This window comes from Silurus aristotelis (assembly GCF_946808225.1).
Source record: "Silurus aristotelis genome assembly, chromosome: 26".
Classification (NCBI taxonomy): domain Eukaryota; kingdom Metazoa; phylum Chordata; class Actinopteri; order Siluriformes; family Siluridae; genus Silurus; species Silurus aristotelis.
This window is the reverse complement of record NC_139599.1, coordinates 7,192,589-7,215,636: the sequence shown is the minus strand read 5'-3', so window position 1 is coordinate 7,215,636 and position 23,048 is coordinate 7,192,589. Positions and strand designations below refer to the sequence as shown.

At 35.8% G+C, this 23,048-nt stretch overlaps 1 protein-coding gene across 1 annotated transcript; it reads left to right on the top strand.

Annotated features, from left to right (window-relative positions):
* Positions 1 to 2,829: 2,829 nt before the first annotated feature.
* Positions 2,830 to 11,384, top strand: LOC310720684 (uncharacterized protein). Its single transcript, XM_083531463.1, has 4 exons — positions 2,830 to 4,384; positions 5,018 to 5,048; positions 7,741 to 7,800; positions 9,405 to 11,384. Exons 1-4 carry the CDS (start codon positions 4,289 to 4,291, stop codon positions 9,821 to 9,823), a joined length of 606 nt encoding a protein of 201 aa, XP_083387589.1. The 5' UTR covers positions 2,830 to 4,288; the 3' UTR covers positions 9,824 to 11,384.
* Positions 11,385 to 23,048: the final 11,664 nt, after the last annotated feature.

The window sequence follows — 23,048 nt, the reverse complement described above, 5'->3', positions numbered from 1 at the left end:
TCTGTTATGTGTAATGTTTGATATTATTTTCAATTCATCACATGAATCGTACAGAAAAAAAACACAACAGACCAAACAACAAATGAACACCCTTACGAATATTTGACTGCAAACATATCGACTGTGCATCAGGGTGGAGTTCTCCTTTTAAAATCGCTGCTGTACCATTGGTGACCTTAAAATTGTCAAATTAAACACTTGCATTTGAACTGTGGTTTAGTATAACATGGAGTCAACAACATTTCAGCAGCGTGTTGGTGTCCCAGAACAGCTCTATATGACTAAGAGTTGTTTGTTGTTGTTTTACACTTAAAGTTTAATGCAACTTGCTCTAATTACCTGCCTCACACTGTGTGTCAGAGAATGAGAATGCTGACACTCACTGATATTAATCTTTCATACCCTGCCCCAGTTCGTACTAGTTTTCCATTTCGATAATGGAGAGCACCGAGTGGAAACTGAGCAGAGGCTTTCCTGTCTCTCTCTCAGCTTCTTGTGAAACCCTTTGCTTACTGAGACACGTAGGAAGATTTTTGATGTCATATGTGAATGGATTCTACATTCCAAAGGGACTGTATGGTGCTTAATGTTTGGTTAGAGACTAACAAAGTTAGTCACCTCATCAATGACTTAGTTATAATTAAATGTTAATCATTTCTCATAAATGAATCTTGAATAGCACTGATATCATCCTGAGTAGTGAATAGTTGTTCCATAATGTCCTAGAAAGGAATACATACAAAGAGTTAGAATATGTTGTCTGATTGGTATGGCATATTTCTATTGACTAGCTTAGATTTAAATGGTTAGTAGTGGTTTAAATTCAGCATATAGCATGAATAAAGAAAAAGGAGCAGTCAGAGATGAGTAAAAGTGATTGTTAAAATAATAGGTAGATATTATGGGAGTCAAATTCATAGTGTGCCGGTTATATAATGAGTCCATCTTTTCAGGCCCATCATTATTTTGACAGACAGGTGAATTTTCTTTGATTAATCTTTTCCAATGGAATAGATGCTCTATGGCCTTCGAACATTTTTTATGTTTGTTTACATATTTTAGATTAGAAGTAGACCGTGCTTGTCAGCAGAACAGTGAAGTGGAAATTGTAAAAAGTTTGACATCATCAAGGGCTTACAAAGGATAAAAGAGATCATTTGGTGACTTCCGATTTGACTGGAACTGCTTGGTAGTAGTTGTCTTCTGAGAAGGTATGGGAAATAGCCCCATCTTGGAAATAAGACATTTGTTGTGTAAATAGATTCAAGTGATAAACATGAGTCATATTAAAAAAAAAATATGACAGGAAATCAAACTGAATTGTGGCTAAATGAGAGGTGATCAGAGCCTTAACACAAAGACAGACACACACACACACACACACACACACACACACACACACACACACATATGGCAAAAGCTAGTGCAAGCATGAGCTGAACACCCACACTTAAGCAACTGCTGACTTTTTTTTTTTCTTCAAATAATAAGAGATTTAATGTGGGATTGCCCTGTGGTCTTGGGAGGTTGGTGGAAAAACCAAAGAAGGTGGTCGTGAAACAAATATGTTCAGATTTCTAAAGGCCAACTAGCCTGAGAGGTGAAGTTGTTTCAGATCAGATACCTACCAGCTGGCTGAGAAGTCATGATTGCAGTCTGCCCACTATTGTGTACAGCTATGACACAACTGCTTTTGATCAGGATGGATTCTGTGTCATAGCTAGCCTTTCCTTGAAGCACTGTGGTTTGTTCTCACCGTGGTTGATGATAATTGCCATGTTCCATTTGTTTGTTCTGCTACATAATGTTATTCACTTTTTTCAAAGATCACATTACAGATAGAGTATGCAGCATAGCTGGCTTTTGAATCGATTAAGATAGCAATCCATGCCTCTGGCAAATAGGTCTTGGTTTCCCGTTTCTTCCTAAAATGCAGAAATGTTACAAGCTGTACGAGTCAAAACGTTCATCACAGAAAAACTTTGAAGTCATATTGTATTTTTCATTCTCAGCACATCACAAACCACAACATTATATATTATACTGCCAGATTGGCATGATATACAAGCATGAACTGCTTTAGGGACTTAGTCTACCAGTTTGTTTTCTACCAGCTTGTTGTAAATATTTAGTCACATTCTATATGAGATTCCACTTTAGCTCAGTTTTTAGAAGTGCAAACATTTATTTCAGTGTATTTTTGAATGAATACCGATTATAAGCTCCACAATTTGAGAAACAAATTCATGAGCAAATGGCATTTAATTATAACTATTTTGTTTATTTATACTGTATATTCTCAGGGATTTTGGTTTGTGGTTGTGGAGATTTGGCACATTTATCCACAGAATATTTTTCATTTGAAAGGTATTCAATAGAGTTAAAGTCAGAGCTCAAGTAGGCCACTCAAGATCTTCCACTCCAACCCCTGTAAACCATATTTATGGGATAGGCAGACACCCTTATTAAGATGACATTTAATTATCTAATTTATACAGTACACTTAGCAATTGCTGGTTAGAGACCTTGTTTAAAGGCCACCAGTGGCAGCTTGGTGATGTTGGTATTTGAATACATGCTCAGAAGAAACCACCACTGCCCACCCACTGCCACCGCTATCATCATAGAGCTCAATTTGTGCAAAGGGGCATTGTCATTCTGAAACAGGTTTGGGTCTGCTAGTTTGAATAAAGGGAAAATGTAATGCTACTACATACAAAATCGTTATATACAATTTTGTGCCTCCAGATTTGTGGTCACAGTTTGGGGAGGAAACACAAGTGCGTGGAAAAGTATATGGATGTGTCATGTGACAGAAAGGAATTTTTTAAAGATTATTTTAAATTAATGTAATAATTCACATTGAATTAATCTTTATGCTTGTTTTGATAAGACAATCATGCGGCAGCCGTGCAATGCATCACGTTTTGGATATACAGGTCAAGAGTTTCAGTTAAAAATGACAGTAAAGATCAGATTAGTGAGAAAATGTGACCTCATTGACAATGACCATGTCACTGGTGTTCGTGCCAGTTGGGTTTACAGTTAATGTTATTCAGAAACTGCTGATCTCCTGGAATTTTTTTTTTTCGCAATACAAACATGCCAGGGACAGCACTTGGGGTTCAACTTTAAAAGTTCAGTATCTATCTCATGACAGTAGAGAAACTTCATGCTCTTGATTAGATTGTGATAAAAAAAAAGGGCTCAGTGGGAGCTTAAACAAACTGGGTTTTACCTTTCTGGACCATGTCCAATCTATTGAAATGTCCACAGCTGGACTAGAGGAAGGTTATAAAGTTATTCCAGGATAATAAAGAAAAAAAACAGGATGCACATTAGCTCAATTTAGAGTTTCATAGCCAAGGATCACAATACTTATGTAAATAAATGAGCTGGCAGTTTTTAAGTAAATTTGCAAACATTTTCACAAAAAACCTGTTAAGGTTATTTGTGTAGATTTGTGGAAAAAAAAATATTGAAAGGTTCTGCATACTTTCTATGCCCAACTTTCTACATATTCTGTAAGTACATTAAGTAGAAATTTCTCATATTTCCACATATACAGTACCATAATCCAATACTTTAAAACTAACAATATTAATAATGTCAACTTTTTTGTGCTTTTAATTTTAAAGAAATAAAGTGCTGAGAGTAGGATAATACTGTAAATACTCTTAATCCTTCAACAGGTGTGTGTCTGTGGTTGCAAACTTCAGCAATGCTTTCATTTAATAAATGACTAATGATGCATAGTTGCATGTTGTGTGATAAGACCACAGAGCAGTGGGTTGCACTGCCACCTCATCTGTAGCTCATGGGTGGATTGGGGACCCTACATTGCTTTCGAATCAGCAAGTGTGCAATCATGTGTTAATGAACCTTGAAAGAATGAATGAATAAATGGACAAATTGCTTCTCGAAGAAATGTGTGCCATCTTTTTAAATCTGGGAACTTCGAATGCAATGCACGGCATGGACTTTTTGGGGTATTGCAGTTTGCTCTCACCCTGCACTTGTTTTGCGGCATGCACTCATGTCTCATGCTCATGCTTGAAACCTCAGATCGCAGGTTCTTTTCCCAGTATGAGTGGAGGCGCCAGTGTGGTAGTGTGCGTTCTGTGTGTCATAACTGCCGCCCCCGCACATCTTAAGTCTCAGCCACAGAGAGGGAGAGTGGAGGGGAGTGAAAGGCCGCTTGGATGCGTGGGAGATCCCCTTAACTTTGTATTTGATCAGATGTAGACGCACGCTGCGCTTCCAGTCTGTGCTGCGGAGGGGAGAGAGGATGGCGCACGCGGCCAGAGCGCACGTTACCTGGATTTCCGCAGTGATCATGGTAGCTGTCACTGTCTCCTGTGTAACCTGGATCATTGCGTCCCGGGTAAGGGCTTGTCTTCTTTCCTCTAATCTCTTGGATTAGTTTCATAACGCTGTGCCTTATGTTTTGGTAACAGACACGATCTTTTTTTTTTTTTCTTTCCCAAACTTGGTTCGGGATCAAGTGCGTTATTCAAACTTTTTAAAAGATTTTAAACTGCTTTAATATGTTTTGTAACTACTTAAACTGCTTTTCTATTTATTGTTGTTGAATGTTGCACTAAAAAGCTGCTGTATAAAATGAGAAAGCTGTGAATTGGTTCTAAGTTGCATGGGGGCGTGTTGTCTGTGCTCTGAAGCGTCTCATCTGTTCTTCTGTCGATTCCAACTTAGTTGTTTTGCAAATATTTGAAAGAGTCTAAATAGTGCAATTCTTTGAAGATGAGAACAATTTCTGCGCATATATATATGTATACACACACACACACACACACACACACACACACACACACACATATATATATATATATATATATATATATATATATATATATATATATATATATATATATATATATATATATATATATATATGTATATATGACTTCTCTTTTTCTATTCTATTTCTATTCTATTCTTTTTCTTTTTATATGTATATATGACTTCTCTATTCTATTCTATTTCTATCTCTTTCTAGGAAACTAAACCCTCAGGACAAGTTATTAACGGTAGGTTTCCAGTGACTCATCTCCCCTCACCTATGCACATTCTTTTAACCATACCTAATAACCACATTTAAAAAAATAACAAAAAAAAAAGAAAGCAAGTTTATTATTATTATTTATTTCGGTGACAAAAAATCCAGTATGATTTTCAGTTAGTTTTTTGTTCTGCTGCAACAGTATGAAAGCTATTTACTGTATCACTTTAGACCGATAATAAGAACATTAAAAGATGATTTAGCAGCTGGAACATATTTATTTATTTATTTTATTTAGATTTTTTTTTTTTTATAAAAGCTTGTCTATTTAACAGAAGCAAAAAAAGAAGCATAAAATGGAGGATTTTTCTATTAAAATTGGTGTAGAGTAAAATGCCAGCACTAATACATCTAGCTCTAGAACGAGTTCCTGGAGCTTTTTCAGGGACTTTGCATCAATCACTAAGTTTGCAAAAACGAATTTGATGTCATGGATATGATGAGATTGGTGGAAAAGCTTCTATAAGAGCGTAGCTGACACATTGTGCTGCACATGTGACCACACCCCTTCCATAGCAGTGAAGTGTAATGCTTTGCATTCTTTTGCTTTGAAATGAAAGACAGTGAGAAGTTTAATGTAATTTGTGTTTTACAGATGCCTCTCCTGTAATAATATACTGATATCATTGTACAGTGTTGTTTCGCTCTACTGAGATCAATATTTTAGAAGTTTGAGTGTTACATATGACTTAAGAAAAACGTATCAGGTCATTATTATTACTCATTCCACATGATTGCACTGTGACAGTTGTAAAAAGTGCAAGAAAGTAGAAATAATAGAATTATAATAGAATTAATAGAAAATCGGATTAAATTGAGGTTGGGCTATTTTTCTTAGAGCTGTAGCCGAACCCCAAGTGAACAAGTCTTCACTTACTATATTATTCTTATAATCATATAGAAATCATTTTCTAAAAAGAAATATCTCTTAAAATAAACAATGTCATGGCCAGCCACATTTCTGTGTAATTTACAGAACTACTGCTATATAGTTATATTATTACCAAATAGTGTATCCTACTGTAATATCATGTAATTGTACAGTATTAAATTGTTATCTACAGAAATATATTGTAATTCTATAAATTGTACTTTTTTGTTTTTAAATCATTCAAATTGCGTACATTTCATATGTAGACTGAAGAACAAATAGGAAAAAGATACAACATACTGAGATTTATTACATATATTTATTTTATAACAAAGAGCAGTTATATGAACATATAAACTGAAACATCAGCTGTAACTTTTATTAAATAAAAAAAATAAAAAAAACATATAAAGTCCAGTACACTGTACAGTGAACATTTAACAATGCAATCATCTTGTTAATGTTTCACAATTTAAAGATTTTGTACAAATGAATTGAGAATGGACACGTTACATAAATATATATATATATATATATATTTTTTATGGAACTAAAATCATGCACAGTGACCTTTTATTAGCATTGGATCTTCCTCAAATTATTCAGCTGAGACAACAAGACAAAAACCAATTGGCAAAATATTTTCCAGAGCAGATTATACAATTTATACAAAGTAACTTTATCTGTAAAAGATGATATACCTGTGTTACAGGGTGAATAGTTGAGAACAAAGTAAACTGTTTGGTTTGGATTAAACAATAGTGATAACAGTTCAGCTTTTCCATGTTCAAGGGAATCAAAATTTCCAAACACAACTGACTTTCATTTATTTCTTTATTTTTTAACCTATCTAATCCCATTTATTCTTATGATAGGAAATAATGTTAGATTATTGCAGCCAAAAATTGTAATCTCTGTCTCAGGCAGCATCCTCCTCACAGGGTATCTACTGTAACAATAATGGCGAATCGAAGCTTAATAAAGGTTTAAAAGCCACACACAAACTCACACACTACCAGATTATTTTATTAACATGAATAGTCATTTTTGTTTTTTGTTCATTAAACCCTTAAAGTCAGTACCGGCTGCAATATAGGCTTTTTGCTGATCATCACAAAGAAGTTAAAGTGTGCTAGATATAAAAACATAACATTTTAAAATCATGCAATATGTTCTACAATACAATGCTCTATTAGAAATGAACCAAATAGAAAATTACTGTATGTTTATATCCGGTTTGTAAAACATACAGACAGTATGTGACAGTAAAGGGTTATAGTGCAAAAGCAAGTTATTTTTATCACTTTTATTCCCCTAAGACACACTGACATTTACATTTAGACTCTTTGCAAAAGATTGCAAAATGCTCTGCTTCATTTACAGGAAGCTGCTTTTTATCTTAGGGTCGTGTGTTGGTGGTCTGTGTTTGATTTGAATTTCCTTTCAAGATCAACTGAAACTTTCCTGGTGTGTAATTGAGTAAAAATGGTAGACTTGCTATTTTTCACTAGCTGATCATCTGCAATGAAAGACTGGGGTTCTTTATAGACAGGAGTCAGGTGTTTGTATGTGTTTATTGTGTGTTGCTAATAGGTGCTGGTGTGTGTGTGTTGCTTATTTATCGTGCAAGCTTGTGGTAAGCTGTAGAGCTGTTTCCCGTAACTCTCTCCTTCGTTGTTTCTAGCACGCTGCTTGGCATGACGCATGGGTTTCCTTTGCAAGTGTGTTACTATTAACCTGTAAATACGTCACATCATGTCAGATTTTTTTTCTTTCCCCTGCACTACAGGTACAGCAGTGTGGGAAATCCTCAAAAATCCATCTTCCACTGCACATTGTCTTTGTAAAGGTGAGGTTTAAATGAGCATTTTCCGAAAATTGTTGTATTGTTCCTTGAAAAGCAGTTTTAAAGAGTAATGCATGCCAAATCATTTATAATTTATATAAAAGTTATAAATGAGGTTATTTTACAATAACTATAACAGATTTAGTGTTACTTGGAAGATTGGTCGATGGATTTGTTAAATGCACAGTGGTTATCAGCACCTTTGTCAAGTCTAAGCTGGTTATTATTCAGTAAAAATGCAAAAAATATAAACAAACTATACAGCTACCGTCGTGCCAGTCTTTACAGTTTATCTGTATTATTTAGCAATTTGAACCACTTGCTACAGTTAGTCGAGAAAAAAAAAAAAAAAAAGGCTTTTCTCCTTTATCACCTTGGTCGTAAATACAATTCACCTAATGGAAAAGCCCGTTCATTGTAGGGGAAAGGACGTGGGACGTCAAAGATGCGCATATGTTTTTGATAGTGCTTGCTTTCGATTTGTGCCGACTTCACTCGTTTTAACTTTTGAATCGCAACTTTGGTTTTATAGAAAGTAACATCACACTATCATTTCATCAGCATACTACCAAAAAAAAAACAAAAAAACAAAGGTGGCTGATATTCTTTCCTGTCAGTAAAAGATGTGTAAAACCAGCCTGTATGTTTTACTGATGCCCAGTTGATCAATAGTTACATTTGTTAGTATGATTGTAATGGTTTATTAATATCTATAATCCAAACCATGATGTCATCTAAGCCAGGAGTTTCTGTGGCACATTTTTTCCCCTGGCTCCCCTGTAGTTTAGGATAGTGAGGTATGAGTTATCTAAGATGTTCTGCCAGAATAGCTGTCTAGTATTTTTTTCATATATAAATTCAAGCAATGTTTGTCAGAATGTAAAGCTAACATACACCAAGATGAAAAGTATATTACAGTCTGTTCACATTACTGCAACCTGTCTATCAAGTTAAGAAAGGCACTTACATATATAGTAAATATAATCAGTCTGTTTGCTCAATTGCATTATGACCAGATGTTTAAATTGTATTTACTTATATATTTTTAAAGCTTTCAAGAGTTCCTATATTTCCTATAACCACACTGGAATATTTCAATGTTTGTACCACTCCACTTATCTGTGTACACCATGTATATTTCCACTTCCTTATTTAAAATGTTTAGTATAATAGAGATAGCAATATCAGCAGCAACCAGGTATCATTCTTTTAATCAGAGGAACTTGAACTGAAAGGACAATATACTAGAAACACTTTAAACAGGAATTTTGTACATTCCTGTTTAAAGTGTTTCTGGTATATTGTCCTTTCAGTTCAATATACCAGAAAGACTTTAAACAGGAATGTAATCAGTATTAGCTAGCTCTCCCTGTTGAGTGTGACTCAGACCATTCCTCTATAGTGTTGAGATGTCACTAAATATAAAGTAATGTCTTGTTATATTGCACTCACAGCCAGGTATTTACACTGAATATTGCAGTCTTGCTGATATTCTGTATAACCCACAAGCCCTTTTAACTTGGGCTAACTTGCTTAAATAGAAGGTGAAATATAAGTGATGATACTGATGTATTGACTCACAAATGAGTCTTCTGTTTGGTATCCAGTAAGCAACAACTCTGCAACAGATGATCATCTGATCCTGGTGGAGGAGTGGTGTGAAAAGAATTTCTCCCTGGATGAAAACAAGATGTGGATAACAGTGGAGCAGACGGGTGTTTATCTGGTCTATGTACAGCTGACATACAGTCTTAAAAATGATGGAAAGAGCTCTAGTGTAGACCTCAGCTTTTACGTGGATTTCAGATATCCTGAAGGTCAAGAGGACTACAGTGGTTCCTTTGACACAAGGCCACTCAGCGAGACAGAGCAAGATGCCCATCTCTCATCCTTCTTCCTGTTACACATCAAGGCTAAGAACAGCCTCGCCATAAAAACACATCAGAAGGAGAGGATTAAGTATAATGATGTGCAGCCATTCTCAAGTTACATCACCATCATTCGCTACACTGACTGGTCAGGCTGATCAGGGAGAAACGAGCAACTTCCCACGAGTTCGTACATATGCTCAATGTCTTTGTCAGCTATTTTCCTTCTTGTTACTTAAATCACAAACTGAAGGTGTTTTTTTTTTTTTTTTTTTCTGTTATGATGTCAAAATGATGACCAAAGGCATCAGAGGCTTCCACGAAGTAAAATTCGAGAAATGTTAAACCACAGGAAGAAATATGACAACTCAACAATTTTGGGATGTTTGCGTAGGGAGGTGCAATATTTATCTCCATAATTTTTCTTTGTTTTGTTTTTTCCCCCCTCCCCCTTTGTTGCATAATGTTCCCGACTCATGATTTTCTGAGAAGCATGACACATTTTCCGCCCATTAGAGACAAAAGTGATTTTCACTTTGTTTCGGGTTCGTTATGACTCATTTGAGAAAAGCATCATGCCTGTTTCCTCATTTCTCGGTTTGACGAAATGAGCACACACAAATTAAAGTCACTTCCACTCGCTGCTGCAGTTGTGCTTCGCTGTGTTTTTGAAACGAGGGATCTTTTTTTTTTTTCATGGAGGATGGTATTTCTGTGAAATTCCATTTCTTGTTCTTGCCATTATTTTGAAAACATGTACAAGTGACGTGGCTGATTGTGATGCTTTAAAATGTGTTTTTGAGGAGCATCCTGTCATAAAAATTCAAAATGTGCACCAACAATCTGGAGAAATCCCCCATACCATGTGATAGTTTAGCAGTATGTGATGACAACGATCACATATTCCTCTGTGTTTATTTGTTTGTTTGGTTGGTTGGTTAGTTTAGTTTAGTTCCCCCCCACCCCACATGGAGCATCACATATTAATAACCTCATTATATTAAAATTTAAATACAAAAATCAAACCAAGCAATTCTTTTAGCACAATGGTTTTTTTCTATTGTTCAGGAAAAATGTAAATACATCCATTTTGTCTTAACACTTAATATATAAACTGCTAATGCAGAGTTAAAATCTGATATCCTTTTTTCCTGATGAAAAAATATTTTTTTGAGGGTATGTCATACCATAACACACTAATTTAACAGCCATAAAGCTGAAACCAGTTGCATTGAGACAATCAATATTAGAATACTTTGTCAACTTAAGTCATGTATATTCTAAATTGTTTGAAATAGGCTCAGGATTAAGTTTAATATTCTTGAGTTCCTGATTGGACAAAGGATTTAACTTCTTAAATTTTTACAAGAATTGTTACATGACACACAAAATCAATTTCCAGGATTAGGGTTTGTTATGAGTCAGCTGAAAAAAAAAAGCATTCCACGTCTTTAACCTCAGATACATTTAGGGCTGCTGATCAGAATTCTAAAAACATGTAAGAAATTCCAAATTGTTATACCGTGTTTTTTTTTTTTTTTTTTTTTTTTTGTTGTTGTTGTTGTTATTTCTTGTTTTTTGTTTCTTGTTTCTTGCAGTAAAGCTGTCTAGGATGTGAGAAGTGAGAAAGGCTATGTAAAAATTTAATGTTATCCATTATTATTATTATTATTATTATTATTATTATTATTATTATTATTATTATTATTCTTTTTTAAATTCTCAGTATTGACATTTGAGCAACTACTCTTCAGACATATTTGATTGTATGTGATTTTATATATATATATATATATATATATATATATATATATATATATATATATATATATATATATATATAAATTTATTTTACTTTTTTATGGTTAGCCCAAACGATACACTCATGGTGAAAGAATGAAATGTACTACTGTCTTTGTTCTCAAACAGCTCAGTAATATTGTATTTATCTACTGCATTTTTCGTATGATTGTAATTATTTGTTATTTAAAGCGATAAATTCATTTTAATAATTGCATCTGAACACTGTGTTTTTCTTACTATATTCTATTATACTATTCTATACAGTACATTCAATTATACTTTTCTTTGCAGAAACCTCTTTAAATCTTTTTTTAAATCAGCATTTCAACATGTCAGGCAGGAAAACTATAAAAAACCCCGCTCTTGTAATAGGACAAGCTGGACTGTGAAGCTGGATAGTGATAACTATTGACCATGCCAAAAGAGTTGAAAAAGAAAAGATTTAAGTGATAAAAATAAGGATTTAATTCTAGATTTACTGGCAGAGGGATACAGTGAGAGTCAGGTTGCTTTAGTTTTTAGCTTTGCCCAAAACCTGGTTGTCTAATGGTTAAAGAGATACCTAGAGGGGCCTATAAGCCACAGTGTCAAATTTAACCAGTGCAGATCTAAGTGTGTTTGGAGAGATGTTTATCTTTGTGAAGGGCTCACAAATCTAGCCATGTACAAGGGTTGTCCTGAAAGAAAACTTCTGACAATGTTCCGACAATGTTCCCCAAACCTGGGTATTTTTTTTTTTTCCCCCAGTAGAACAATGTTCCATGGCACACAGCTAGGTCAATCAAGGTGTGGAGGTGTTAACTCAGTGGTTAAGGTTATTGCACTCTGGATTGGAAGGTCACAAGTTTAAATGCCAGCACCATCAAGCAACTATATGTGAATGTAAATAAATGTGTCATGGCCTGCCCAGACTTAAATATAAAATAAAAAATATTGAAACCCCATAGATGGCCATCAAAAGCCCTTAAAAGAAGCTGAGCTGCTTGAATTATTTTGACAGGAATGGAATAAAGTCTGTGAAAGCTGTGATTAAAAAACGGGGTTATTCCAACAGGTATTGATTTCTGAACTCTTCCTAAGCTAAAATATGAGTATTAAGTTGTTTAAAAATGAATATGAACTTGTTTTCTTTGCATGATTTGAGTTCTGAAAACACTGCATCTTTTTTGACTACTTGTCTCTTTGACTACTTTGACTACTTGCTCTAAGTGACAATGTGAATATAATACCTATTCATACAATACCTTATATTTACTTTATGCTTACATGCTTGACCCATTTTGCTCTTTATATTGTTACATGTACAGTGCAGTGCATCTATACTGTGCTGTAAGTCATGCTTGGTTTCTCTCACACCATTATTTTACCACATGCAATTATACATACAATTATACACTCACACTATCATATTTTCACACACAATCATACTGTCACACACTTATCACATATTGTTGTGTACAAAGGCCCTATATTCCTTTTACACACATACCTTCTATAACTTCCTCCTTTTACAAACTGTTGAACTCCCTGTTGAACTTCCTCAAACTCATTTGAAACTTAATTGAGTTTGATGTGGTGTGTGACATTCGATGGCCTGTGCCTGTGCCTGTTTTTAGATGTCTGGATACTTTTATAAGATGATTTAATTTGATGTAAAGAAGTGCAGCGCCACTTGAATCACATAAAGATTTTTGGAGCTTAAAATTTGCTTTATGTTTGCAATCTGTCTCTTTCCAGCAGTTCTACGGGATAAAAGTCAAATGCAAAAATCATCACACTAACCACATCACTGTGTGGTATAGAACCAACATATAACACAACTCACTTTTTTTTAAACGATGCATTTCCCTAGCTGTATCTGTTGTTTTCAATTATAATTTGAGTTTACATCTATATTGCTCTCTTTCTCTCTCTCCCACATTATAAGCTGCATTAAGATTAAGCTCTCAGCTATGAGGGAAATTTGGCACAGGACAAGAATGGAAACCAGAATACGATGTTTATTAGCCTTGGGAAACAAATAGAAGCTAGGAAGCAGCATGTACCGGAAAATGGGTATATTCCTAAAACACAGGCAGTTCAGGGATGATCGCCAGAATAAACCGTAAATCAGATGGTAAATGAGTGCGAATGGGGGCCTTATAAAGGAAGGGTGATGATTGGAGACAGGTGAAGGTGATAAATATGAAGGCGAGGCACTGCGAGTGTGCTGAGTGCTGAGGGGAGGCGTGGCCGGTGGTTCCCTGACACAAAGTGTCATTTCTCTGAGAGGCCTTTTGCAGTGGTGGGAACTAAAAGCAACTAAAAGCACTTGAAGCAAATTCATTCATGCAGTTTTAATTTACTCATCCCACTATTGTATATATTCATATATCAACAAGATACTAAGGACCCACACTGTTACTACAACATATGAGGAGTCCAGCTTAATGGATTTTCCCAGTCAAGAAGCAATCAACATTGTTTATTTATCCTGTTTATGCTATTTTAATTAACCATTAATAAAAATAATAATAATAATAATAATAATAATAATAATAATAATAATACACAATACACAATACACAATCATACGATGCTGAACCGTCATTTTCCAATTTGCATTTTGTTGTACTTCTACTTATCAAGCAGAGCTTCCTGGAGAGTCCATATCAAACCAACAAAAGGGAGAATACAGCTTCAGGAAATTTTGCTAGGGATTTTTTCAACATTGTTTTGTCAGCAACTTTTTGTTGCTCAATGCATTGTAAAGTGATGTCTGGCCAAAATAAACTAAAAGATTGTGACGGTGCTTACATTTTGGGGAAATGCCCAGGATTGTAACACATGTTCTCTTAATACAAACAATATACTTCACTATATTGAAGATTATATCATATAAGCATATTGTCCAGGTTTAAGATCCGAAGCTCTGATTGCAATAACAGGTTTTTTTGTATGATTTGATTGTGGGGGTTTCATCAGACAAATCTGGCACTAATACCTAACCATTTTAAAGTGACCTAATTACATCCCAGGTGAAGTAATAAACAAGTTTCAAATTTGGTAGCAAAACCTTCAATGGCTTCAATAAATCTATGAACAGTAGAATCTTGCATTAGTACTAATAGAAAAACCATGCTTCTCAATAAACCACAACTTCTCATGATCTTGCTTTTCAATGAGCTGCAATTTTTACCAAGTTAACAACTACCTTTGGTTTAGTGCGGGTCTACACTTGTATCTGCTCCTTACTAACAGCTGCTCCTGCTCCTTCTGTCTATTATGAGCCAAATTAGTGATGACAATCTATAATAATAATATATAGATAATGATCTAAGTGCCCATGTCAGTCAAGAATGAATTTAATGCTGCATTTTGCTGTCATTATAAAAACTTACATTAGGGTATAACTTACCCTAAATTATCAGATAGATTGGATGGTGAAATGATCTGTCTATTTTAAGCTGCTAATTTCAGTGACCTCATCTCGTCACATATGATGTAATGGTCTTACCAAGTTTATTTCAGGTGCCCTTAGGCCCTTAAGGAATATTGGATACACTCCAAATGTTGCATCAGAATCATTATCATGCCTTCAATTCCAGAAGAAAAAGTCTTAATGTCTTGCATTAATAGAACACTGAATACCTATTCATTATATGGAAATTTCTATGGTCGAACATGTATGTCTTTACATTTACGGCATTTGCGCTTATCCAAATCTACTTACAATTATCTCATTCTATACAGCTGAGTTAAGGATTTTGCAAGTGGAAGATTAGTGGGATTTGAACTCACAACCTTTAGATCAGAAGTCCAACATCTTAACCACTGAGCTATCTCCTCCCTGTAGGTGTGATTGTATTCTGATTTGTGATTTGGCATATCACACACCATTTATCAGTAAAATCATTATAGATATGCCATTCAGATTTTGTGTCATGACATTTCAGGTTAATGGGTGATCATCATACCCACACAAGTACATACAATAAGATTTTACACCCAGCTTTAGGTAAATGAGGCCCACTTTGATATAACTCTAAGCTATTTTATGGGAAACTAAGGAACCTCTAAAAAAAAAAACCTGCTGACAAATAAATGAGTAGTGAGCTAAGAATTGAGGCATTACACACACACACACACACACACACACACACACACACACACACACACACACACACACACACACACACACACACACACACACACACACACACATTGTAAAAATGGATTATATATATATATATATATATATATATATATATATATATATATATATATATATATATATATATATATATATATATATTCTAGGACATTCAAAGTTGTCCAGAACTCACTCCTGTGTCGCTTTTGGCTGCGTGCTTAGCATCATTGTCATGTAGGAAGGTGAACCTTTGATTCAGTCCGGAGGTCCTGGGCACTGTTGAACATGTTTTTATTGATGAACAATCCTGACTCTGAGCTCTGCAGGCAGTTCCTTGACTTCATGGATTGGACTTTGCTCTGATTTGCATTGCCAGCTGTAAGGGCTTCTAACGAGAGGTTCCATATCATGTCCACTCAATAATTGTTTCCACAAGTGGATTCTGGTCAAAGAAATATCTGGGTGTAGAAATATCTGCTGAGCTAAATTTTCAAGTGTTGTTGCAAATGGTCTAAATACTTATGTACATGTGATATATCAAGTTGACATTTGCATAATTATTTTTTCACTTTGTCATAATGTGACGCCTGTATATTAATGAGAAAAAAACATTTCATGCAAAGTAGACACCATATGTAAACATGATCCAAAAATGCAGTTGTATTCTCTGAACTGAAGCTTATTATCAGTGCTTACTTTAAATGCTTGCATCTTAAAAGCTATTGGTTTGGATTAGAGCTTATGAGCCTATTCCCATGGGCAGCTTGCACATCTGGAAAAGTAGTATTAATAATGAAAGGTGTGTGTATATATATATATATATATATATATATATATATATATATATATATATATATATATATATATATATATATATATATATGTGCTTTCATCAAGACATTTTTTATTTTTTCTAGGAAAGGTTTTGCATATTTTAGCAAGACAATGCTTAACCACACACTGCAGCTCTTACAACAGCATGGTTTCAGAGTAAAAGTGCTGAACTGGCCTGTCTGCAGTCCAGACCTTTTACTATTTTAAAATATTTGTTATATCATGGAACAAAAACACAATAAAGAGAACCCAGGACTGTTGACAAGGTAAAATCCTGTATCAGACAACATTCCTCTCTCAAAACTCCAGCAACTGGACTCCCTAGTTCCCAAATGTTTTCCGACTTTTGTTAAATGAAAAGGGGATGCTTACATGGCCCACTACCAACTATTTTCAGATGTGCTGCAGCCATCAAATTTAACATTTCCTTACCTCTTCTTTAAATAGTACATTTCCTACATTTTCCTTTGATTTGTATTCTGTTTCATTATGAATAAAATATGGGTTTTTGAGATTTGCAAATCACTGCATTCTCTTTCTATTTACAGTTGAACCCAGCATCCCATTTTTAATTTTTATTTTTATTTTTAAATAAAATGAATTTGTCTTGTATACGAGTAATTACTGCAGTAAAATATTTAGAGAAAGGAAATTATACTAAATCAAGCCTTTGCATTGTTGATTGACGCCACCCCAAGGCTGCACTCTGGCATTACATTCATGTTTTCTGCTTAATGTGGAGTCAGGTTTAATACAATATCCTTAGTCATAAACTATCGATATATGAACCAAATATGAGATATATATTTAGTCTATATTATTATATTATACTATCTAAGGACAACATCAGTGCTGAGTAATCTCTGCAAGATAACTGACCTGCTGTATAACATGCCTGATCCTTGGCTGTTTACAGTATTATAGTAAAGGGTTGAAACTATACTAATCAGTTATTAAAAATTTATTAACCACAATTTTGTAGAATATGAGAGGCACATAATGTCATAATTTTATTATTAATATTATTATTATTATTATTATTATTATTAATATCATTAATAGTATTATTATTATTATTAGCAGTAGTAGTAGTAGTAGTAGTAGTAGTAGTAGTAGTAGTAGTAATAGTAGTCAAGTCAAGTCAAGTTATGTTTATAGGCTCGGTACTTGGTTCCCTCCTTTTTTTCCCTATATACCCACTCTATTGGTGAAGGCATATCCTCACATGGGTTTTCTTATCACTGCTATGCAGATGACACTTAACTAATCTTTTCTTTCCCTCCATCAGATACCACAGCTTCCGCTCGGATCTCGGCATGCTTGACAGACATATCTTTTTGGATGAGTGCTCACCAACTAAAACTCAACCCCAGCTAAACAAAACTGCTGATCATCCCAGGCGATTCAACCATTTCTGTCCACACAGGCTGCCCAGGTGCTTGTTTAGTCTCTTGTGATTTCAAGACTGGACTAATTACATCTCGCACTGCACCACGCTGCTGAGATCCTCCAGCACTGCTCAGCTGGTACCACCTTCTTTCAGAATGAGAGGTAAGTACACTTCAAGGCTCTTCTCTGTTCTGGCACCAAGGTGGTGGAATGAACTTCCCCTAGATGTCCGTGCAGCGGAGTCCCTGATTATCTTTAAGCGACGACTAAAGACCTACCTCTTCCTGAAACACTTAAATTAGCACTTTCCAAGTTTGTAGAATTCTAGGGTTATATTAATATTAAGTTTGTAATCTGGCGTACCAGTGTAGATTTATTCATTACTAGAGATTTAAAGCACTTTTGTACGTCGCTCTGGATAAGGGCTTCTGCTAAATGCCGCAAATGTAAATGTAAATGTAATGTCCTTTCTACAGTCTTACACAGTCAGTTAACATTATGGAAACAGGAGCAACTAAGCAACTCATAAAATAGCTCAACATTTGAGATCATCATACTGTATATCCAACACCAGCTTCTTCATGCCAGAGCCTATAAACGTAGAGGTCTAATGTCCAAACTTTACATGAAGTGGAATCCAAATGGCGCTGTTGCTTCTCTAGATGGTTCAGGATGTTTGCGGGATTGGCATCTACTTCTTTAAAGGTCCGTAATCTTCATGTGGTGGGACTTCAGGATGCCGCGTGGTGGATAGAAATTAGATAAGCAATGGAGAGAATTTTGTGTAGCTGCTGTTCAGAATATTAACAAGCACAAGTTAATATTGTGCATTTGATCAGATGTACTGGAGCACAGGGTTGTGATATGTGTTATGTATAAGCTTTGCTAAAAAGATACATCTCTAATTTGCACTTAGAAAGTAAGGAAGAGGAAGAGTGGGTCTGAGCCCCGAACACTGTCGGACTCAGTTGCGGGCCATGCATTTGGTACCTGGGCCTATAACAATTCGTGGCATTACAAAGAGAGAGGCATTTCACATTTTGAAGGTGAATACCATTTTTACTAAAGCAAGAATCCCAGTTAAGACAACTCCAAACATCTACACTACAACTGCAACTGTGCCACCTACATCATCTGGAGCAGTTCAGAATCAATATTTGTCTAATAACAAAATAACAAATAGCAATTGTGCGCAAAAAAGTCTAGCTCAGATGTATTAGATGTATGTTTCATGCCACACCAGAGACAATAAAACACAGGATTTATTTTGTGCAAATTCAAAGGAGGCTTATACATCAGCACCCCTCCCCCCTTGGGAAGATCGGATCACAACCTAGTTCATCTCCTACCTGTGTACAAACCCCTTGTATGCAGGCAACCAGCTGTCTCACGCACAGTGACAACATGGTCTGATGAGACCAGTGAGGCTCTAAAAGACTGTTTTGATACAACTATGTGGGAGGAATTGTGCAATCCACATAGGGAGGATATTGACAATTTAACAGACTTTATTATGGACTATAACAACTTCTGTGTGGAGAATACCTTACCCACTAAGACTGTATGGTGTTTTCCCAACAACAAATCATGGATCAACCCTGATATAAAGACTCTCCTCAAAGAGAAGAAGAGGGTTTTTAAATCAGGAAACAAAGAAGAGCTGAAAACTGTCCAGAGAGAACTGAGAAAGAAGATCAGGGAAGGAAAAGCTTGCTACAGGAGGAAGATGGAGGATCAGCTGCAGCAGAACAATGTCGGCGATGTGTGAAAGGGGCTCAAAACCATCACTGCTCATAAGAAGCCCAGCTCTCAGGCTGAGGGTGACCAGCAGTGGGTGAATGATCTTAATCTATTCTTTAACAGATTTGATCAGCTAGCTACAGTCATGTTTTTTTACTTCTCTAGTGCTTTTAACACCACCCAACCTGCGCTCCTGAGGCATAAGATGGTGTACATGGGAGTGGATCATCATCTGTCTGCCTGGATACTGGACTACCTCACAGACCAACCACAGTATGTGAGGACTCATGACTGTGAGTCTGCCATGATTGTCTGCAACACTGGAGCCCCTCAGGGAACGGTTCTAGCCCCGTTCCTCTTCACCGTCTACACTGCAGACTTCATGTTAAGCTCAGCAACCTGTCACCTACAGAAGTTCTCTGATGACTCTGCCATCGTCGGTCTGATCACGGATGATGATGACAGGGAATACAGAGGACTTATACAGAACTTTGTGGACTGGTGCAAACGGAGCTGCCTCAAGATAAATGTGGGGAAAACCAAAGAACTGGTGGTGGATTTCCGTAGGCACAAACAAACTTTATCAGCAGTGAACATTCAGGGAAAGGACATTTTGAGAGTGGACTCTTACAAATACCTGGGTGTTCACCTAAACAACAAACTGGACAGACAACACTGAGGCAATTTATAAGAAAGGGCAGAGTAGACTCTTTTTGCTGAGGAGACTAAGGTCTTTTGGAGTGCAGGGAGAACTACTGAAGACCTTTTTTGACTCTGTGGTGGCCTATGGTCTATGGTGTGGTCTGCTGGGGCAGCAGCATCTCTACTGCAGACAGGAAGAGACTGGACAAGCTGCTTAGGAAGGGCAGCTCAGTCCTGGGGATTCCCCTGGACTTTGAGGTGGGAGAAAGAAGGATGGTAGCAAAACTATCATCATTGCTGGAGAACGTCTCTAACCCCCTGTATGAAACCGTTTCATCGTTGAGGAGCTCCTTCAGTGACAGACTGTTACATCCTAAGTGTCTGAAGGAGCGTTACAGAAGGTCTTTCTCCCTGCTGCTATTAGACTTTACAATCAAAGCTGCTCCCAGTAAACCAGTCACCATAACACACACTGTTATTACTGTTTAACTGTGTAATTATACTACCTGTGTGCAATATTACCTGCAATATGTGCAATATTACCTGCAATACGTGAATACCACCTGTGTGCAATACTACCTGCAATACGTACTTTTTTTTTTTATTTGTATTTATACATTGTACTGTGTATATACTGTATATTATAGTATGCATATATTCTTTTTTATATATTTGCATTTATTTTTATTTTTTTTATTGCTGCTGTAAATTTCCCCACTGTGGGACAAATAAAGGTATATCTTATCTTATCTTATCTTATCTTATCTTATCTTATCTTATCTTATCTTATCTTATCTTATCTTATCTTATCTTATTAATGTGTGCAGAGCTACAGACGTATTTTGCTAGTCGAACTTGGCTGTAACGCGTTTCCTCTGACCAACCAATCAGAGGACGGCAAAATGCTTACGCTCTGCTGGGCCAGCTAGCTGGCACTGTGAGGCGAATTTGAAATCTAATTTGGTAAAGAAACAGACCCATTGCTAATATAGTCTATAATACAACGGCTAGCACTACTGATTCTGAAGGCCCTGGGCAGATTAGATTGACATAGCAGCACATAGGGGCTGAAATCTGATTGGACAAAAAAATCTAACATACACATACACGTACTGGAAGCAGTGCAGCCAAGAGAAACGCTACAAAAAAGAGAATAAACTGTCGGGAATAAATTTATACTATATATAATAATTTGATGGAAATTTTAATATTTAATTTAGTATAGTAGCCAGTGTAGTGATGATAAGATTGGGGTTATATGGTGATATTTCCTCGACCTTGTGAGCTGCTGCATTCTGGACTAACTGTAGCTTAATTATTAATAATGCAGGACAAGTAATGCCTTACAATATTCCAGTCTGGAGGTCATGAATGCATGGACAAGCGTCTCTGCATCAGATATAGACAACATGTTTCTTAATTTAGCAATATTTCTAAAGTGAAAGAAGGCTGTTTTTGTAAAAACTGTGATGTGATTTTTAACACCCAAGTCTTTTACTGTTAAACTAGTATTTACTGTACATGCTTCTGGAGCATCTGTGTAGTGTAAATGTCTTATCAGAATTTAATAATAGAAAGTTATGCATCATCCAATCTTTTAATTCTTTAACACACTCAGTTAACCGAGTTATTTAAGATGTTTTGTCTGGTAGCGATGAGATATATAGCTGGGTCTCATCAGCATAACAGTGGAAGCTAATTCCGTGCCTTCCAATAATATTTCCCAAGGAAAGCATGTACAAAATATTGTGAAAAGCAGGGGTCCTAGTACTGAACCTTATGGCAACCCATAATTTATTTGCATTAACCTAGATAGTTCTCCATTTAATTCTACAAAATGGTAACAATCAGACAGGTAGGATTTAAATCAGCGTAATGCCTGTTCCTGAATGCCGATGTAATTGATCTATATCATGATCTATAGTGTCGAATGTGCAATTATACGCAATTCTAAAAAACAATTTAGTTTTTCTCCATTTTCTTTCCAGATTACGGACTGTGCTCTTGAGGGCATGAGTAAGACTATTATACCATAATGCAAGTGTTTTTTCTAACCTTTTTTAATTAGATGGGGGCAATGGTGTCTAATGTGCTGGTGAGGATAGTGTCCTAATGTTGTTAGCCATTTCATCCTTAGTGGTCAAGACAGTAGTCCTACCAAGTCAATAACGTGGTGAGTCACGGCTAATATGCTCTACCGGTAATAGAAGGATGATTGGTTAATTGGTGCTAGCTACAGTATAGGCAGAGCAGGCAATTGCCTAATGCCTCAAGTTTGGAGGCGGGGCCTCTATAACCTTAACAAGTCTATACTCTAGTTCACCAATTAAGACGGGCAGTCAGCAGTGGACAGTAACTGAGTAAATGTAATGTATTACTGTACTTAAGTAGTTTTTTCACTTTTCCTTACTTTACTCAAGAATTTCTAATTGGGGATACTTTTACTGTAACTTCATTACCTTACATTACAAGTCATATATTTTACTTTTTACTCAACTACATTCTGCAAAATCAGTTGTTCTTTTTATTTTTGAATAAAAAATGTAATTGGTCAAGAACGCAGCAAGCCACCAATCAGGGTTTTAAAATGGTTTTGATTGCCGCGTGGCGAATTTAGGCACTTAGCTGGAGCATTGTAGTTTATTTATGCCCAGTGCGGCATCTTGCCAGGGTGGCAGGGGGCGTCCACAGGGAAAAAAAACACATCATTTTGTTTTGTCTTTGTTTTTTCGTCAATTATTATATCATGTCACGGTCAATTAACCAGGTTGGGACTCAAAATGCGTCGGACAAGTTTCCTCACTCGTACACTCAGAAAGGAAAGGCGTGGGTTGGGTGATGTC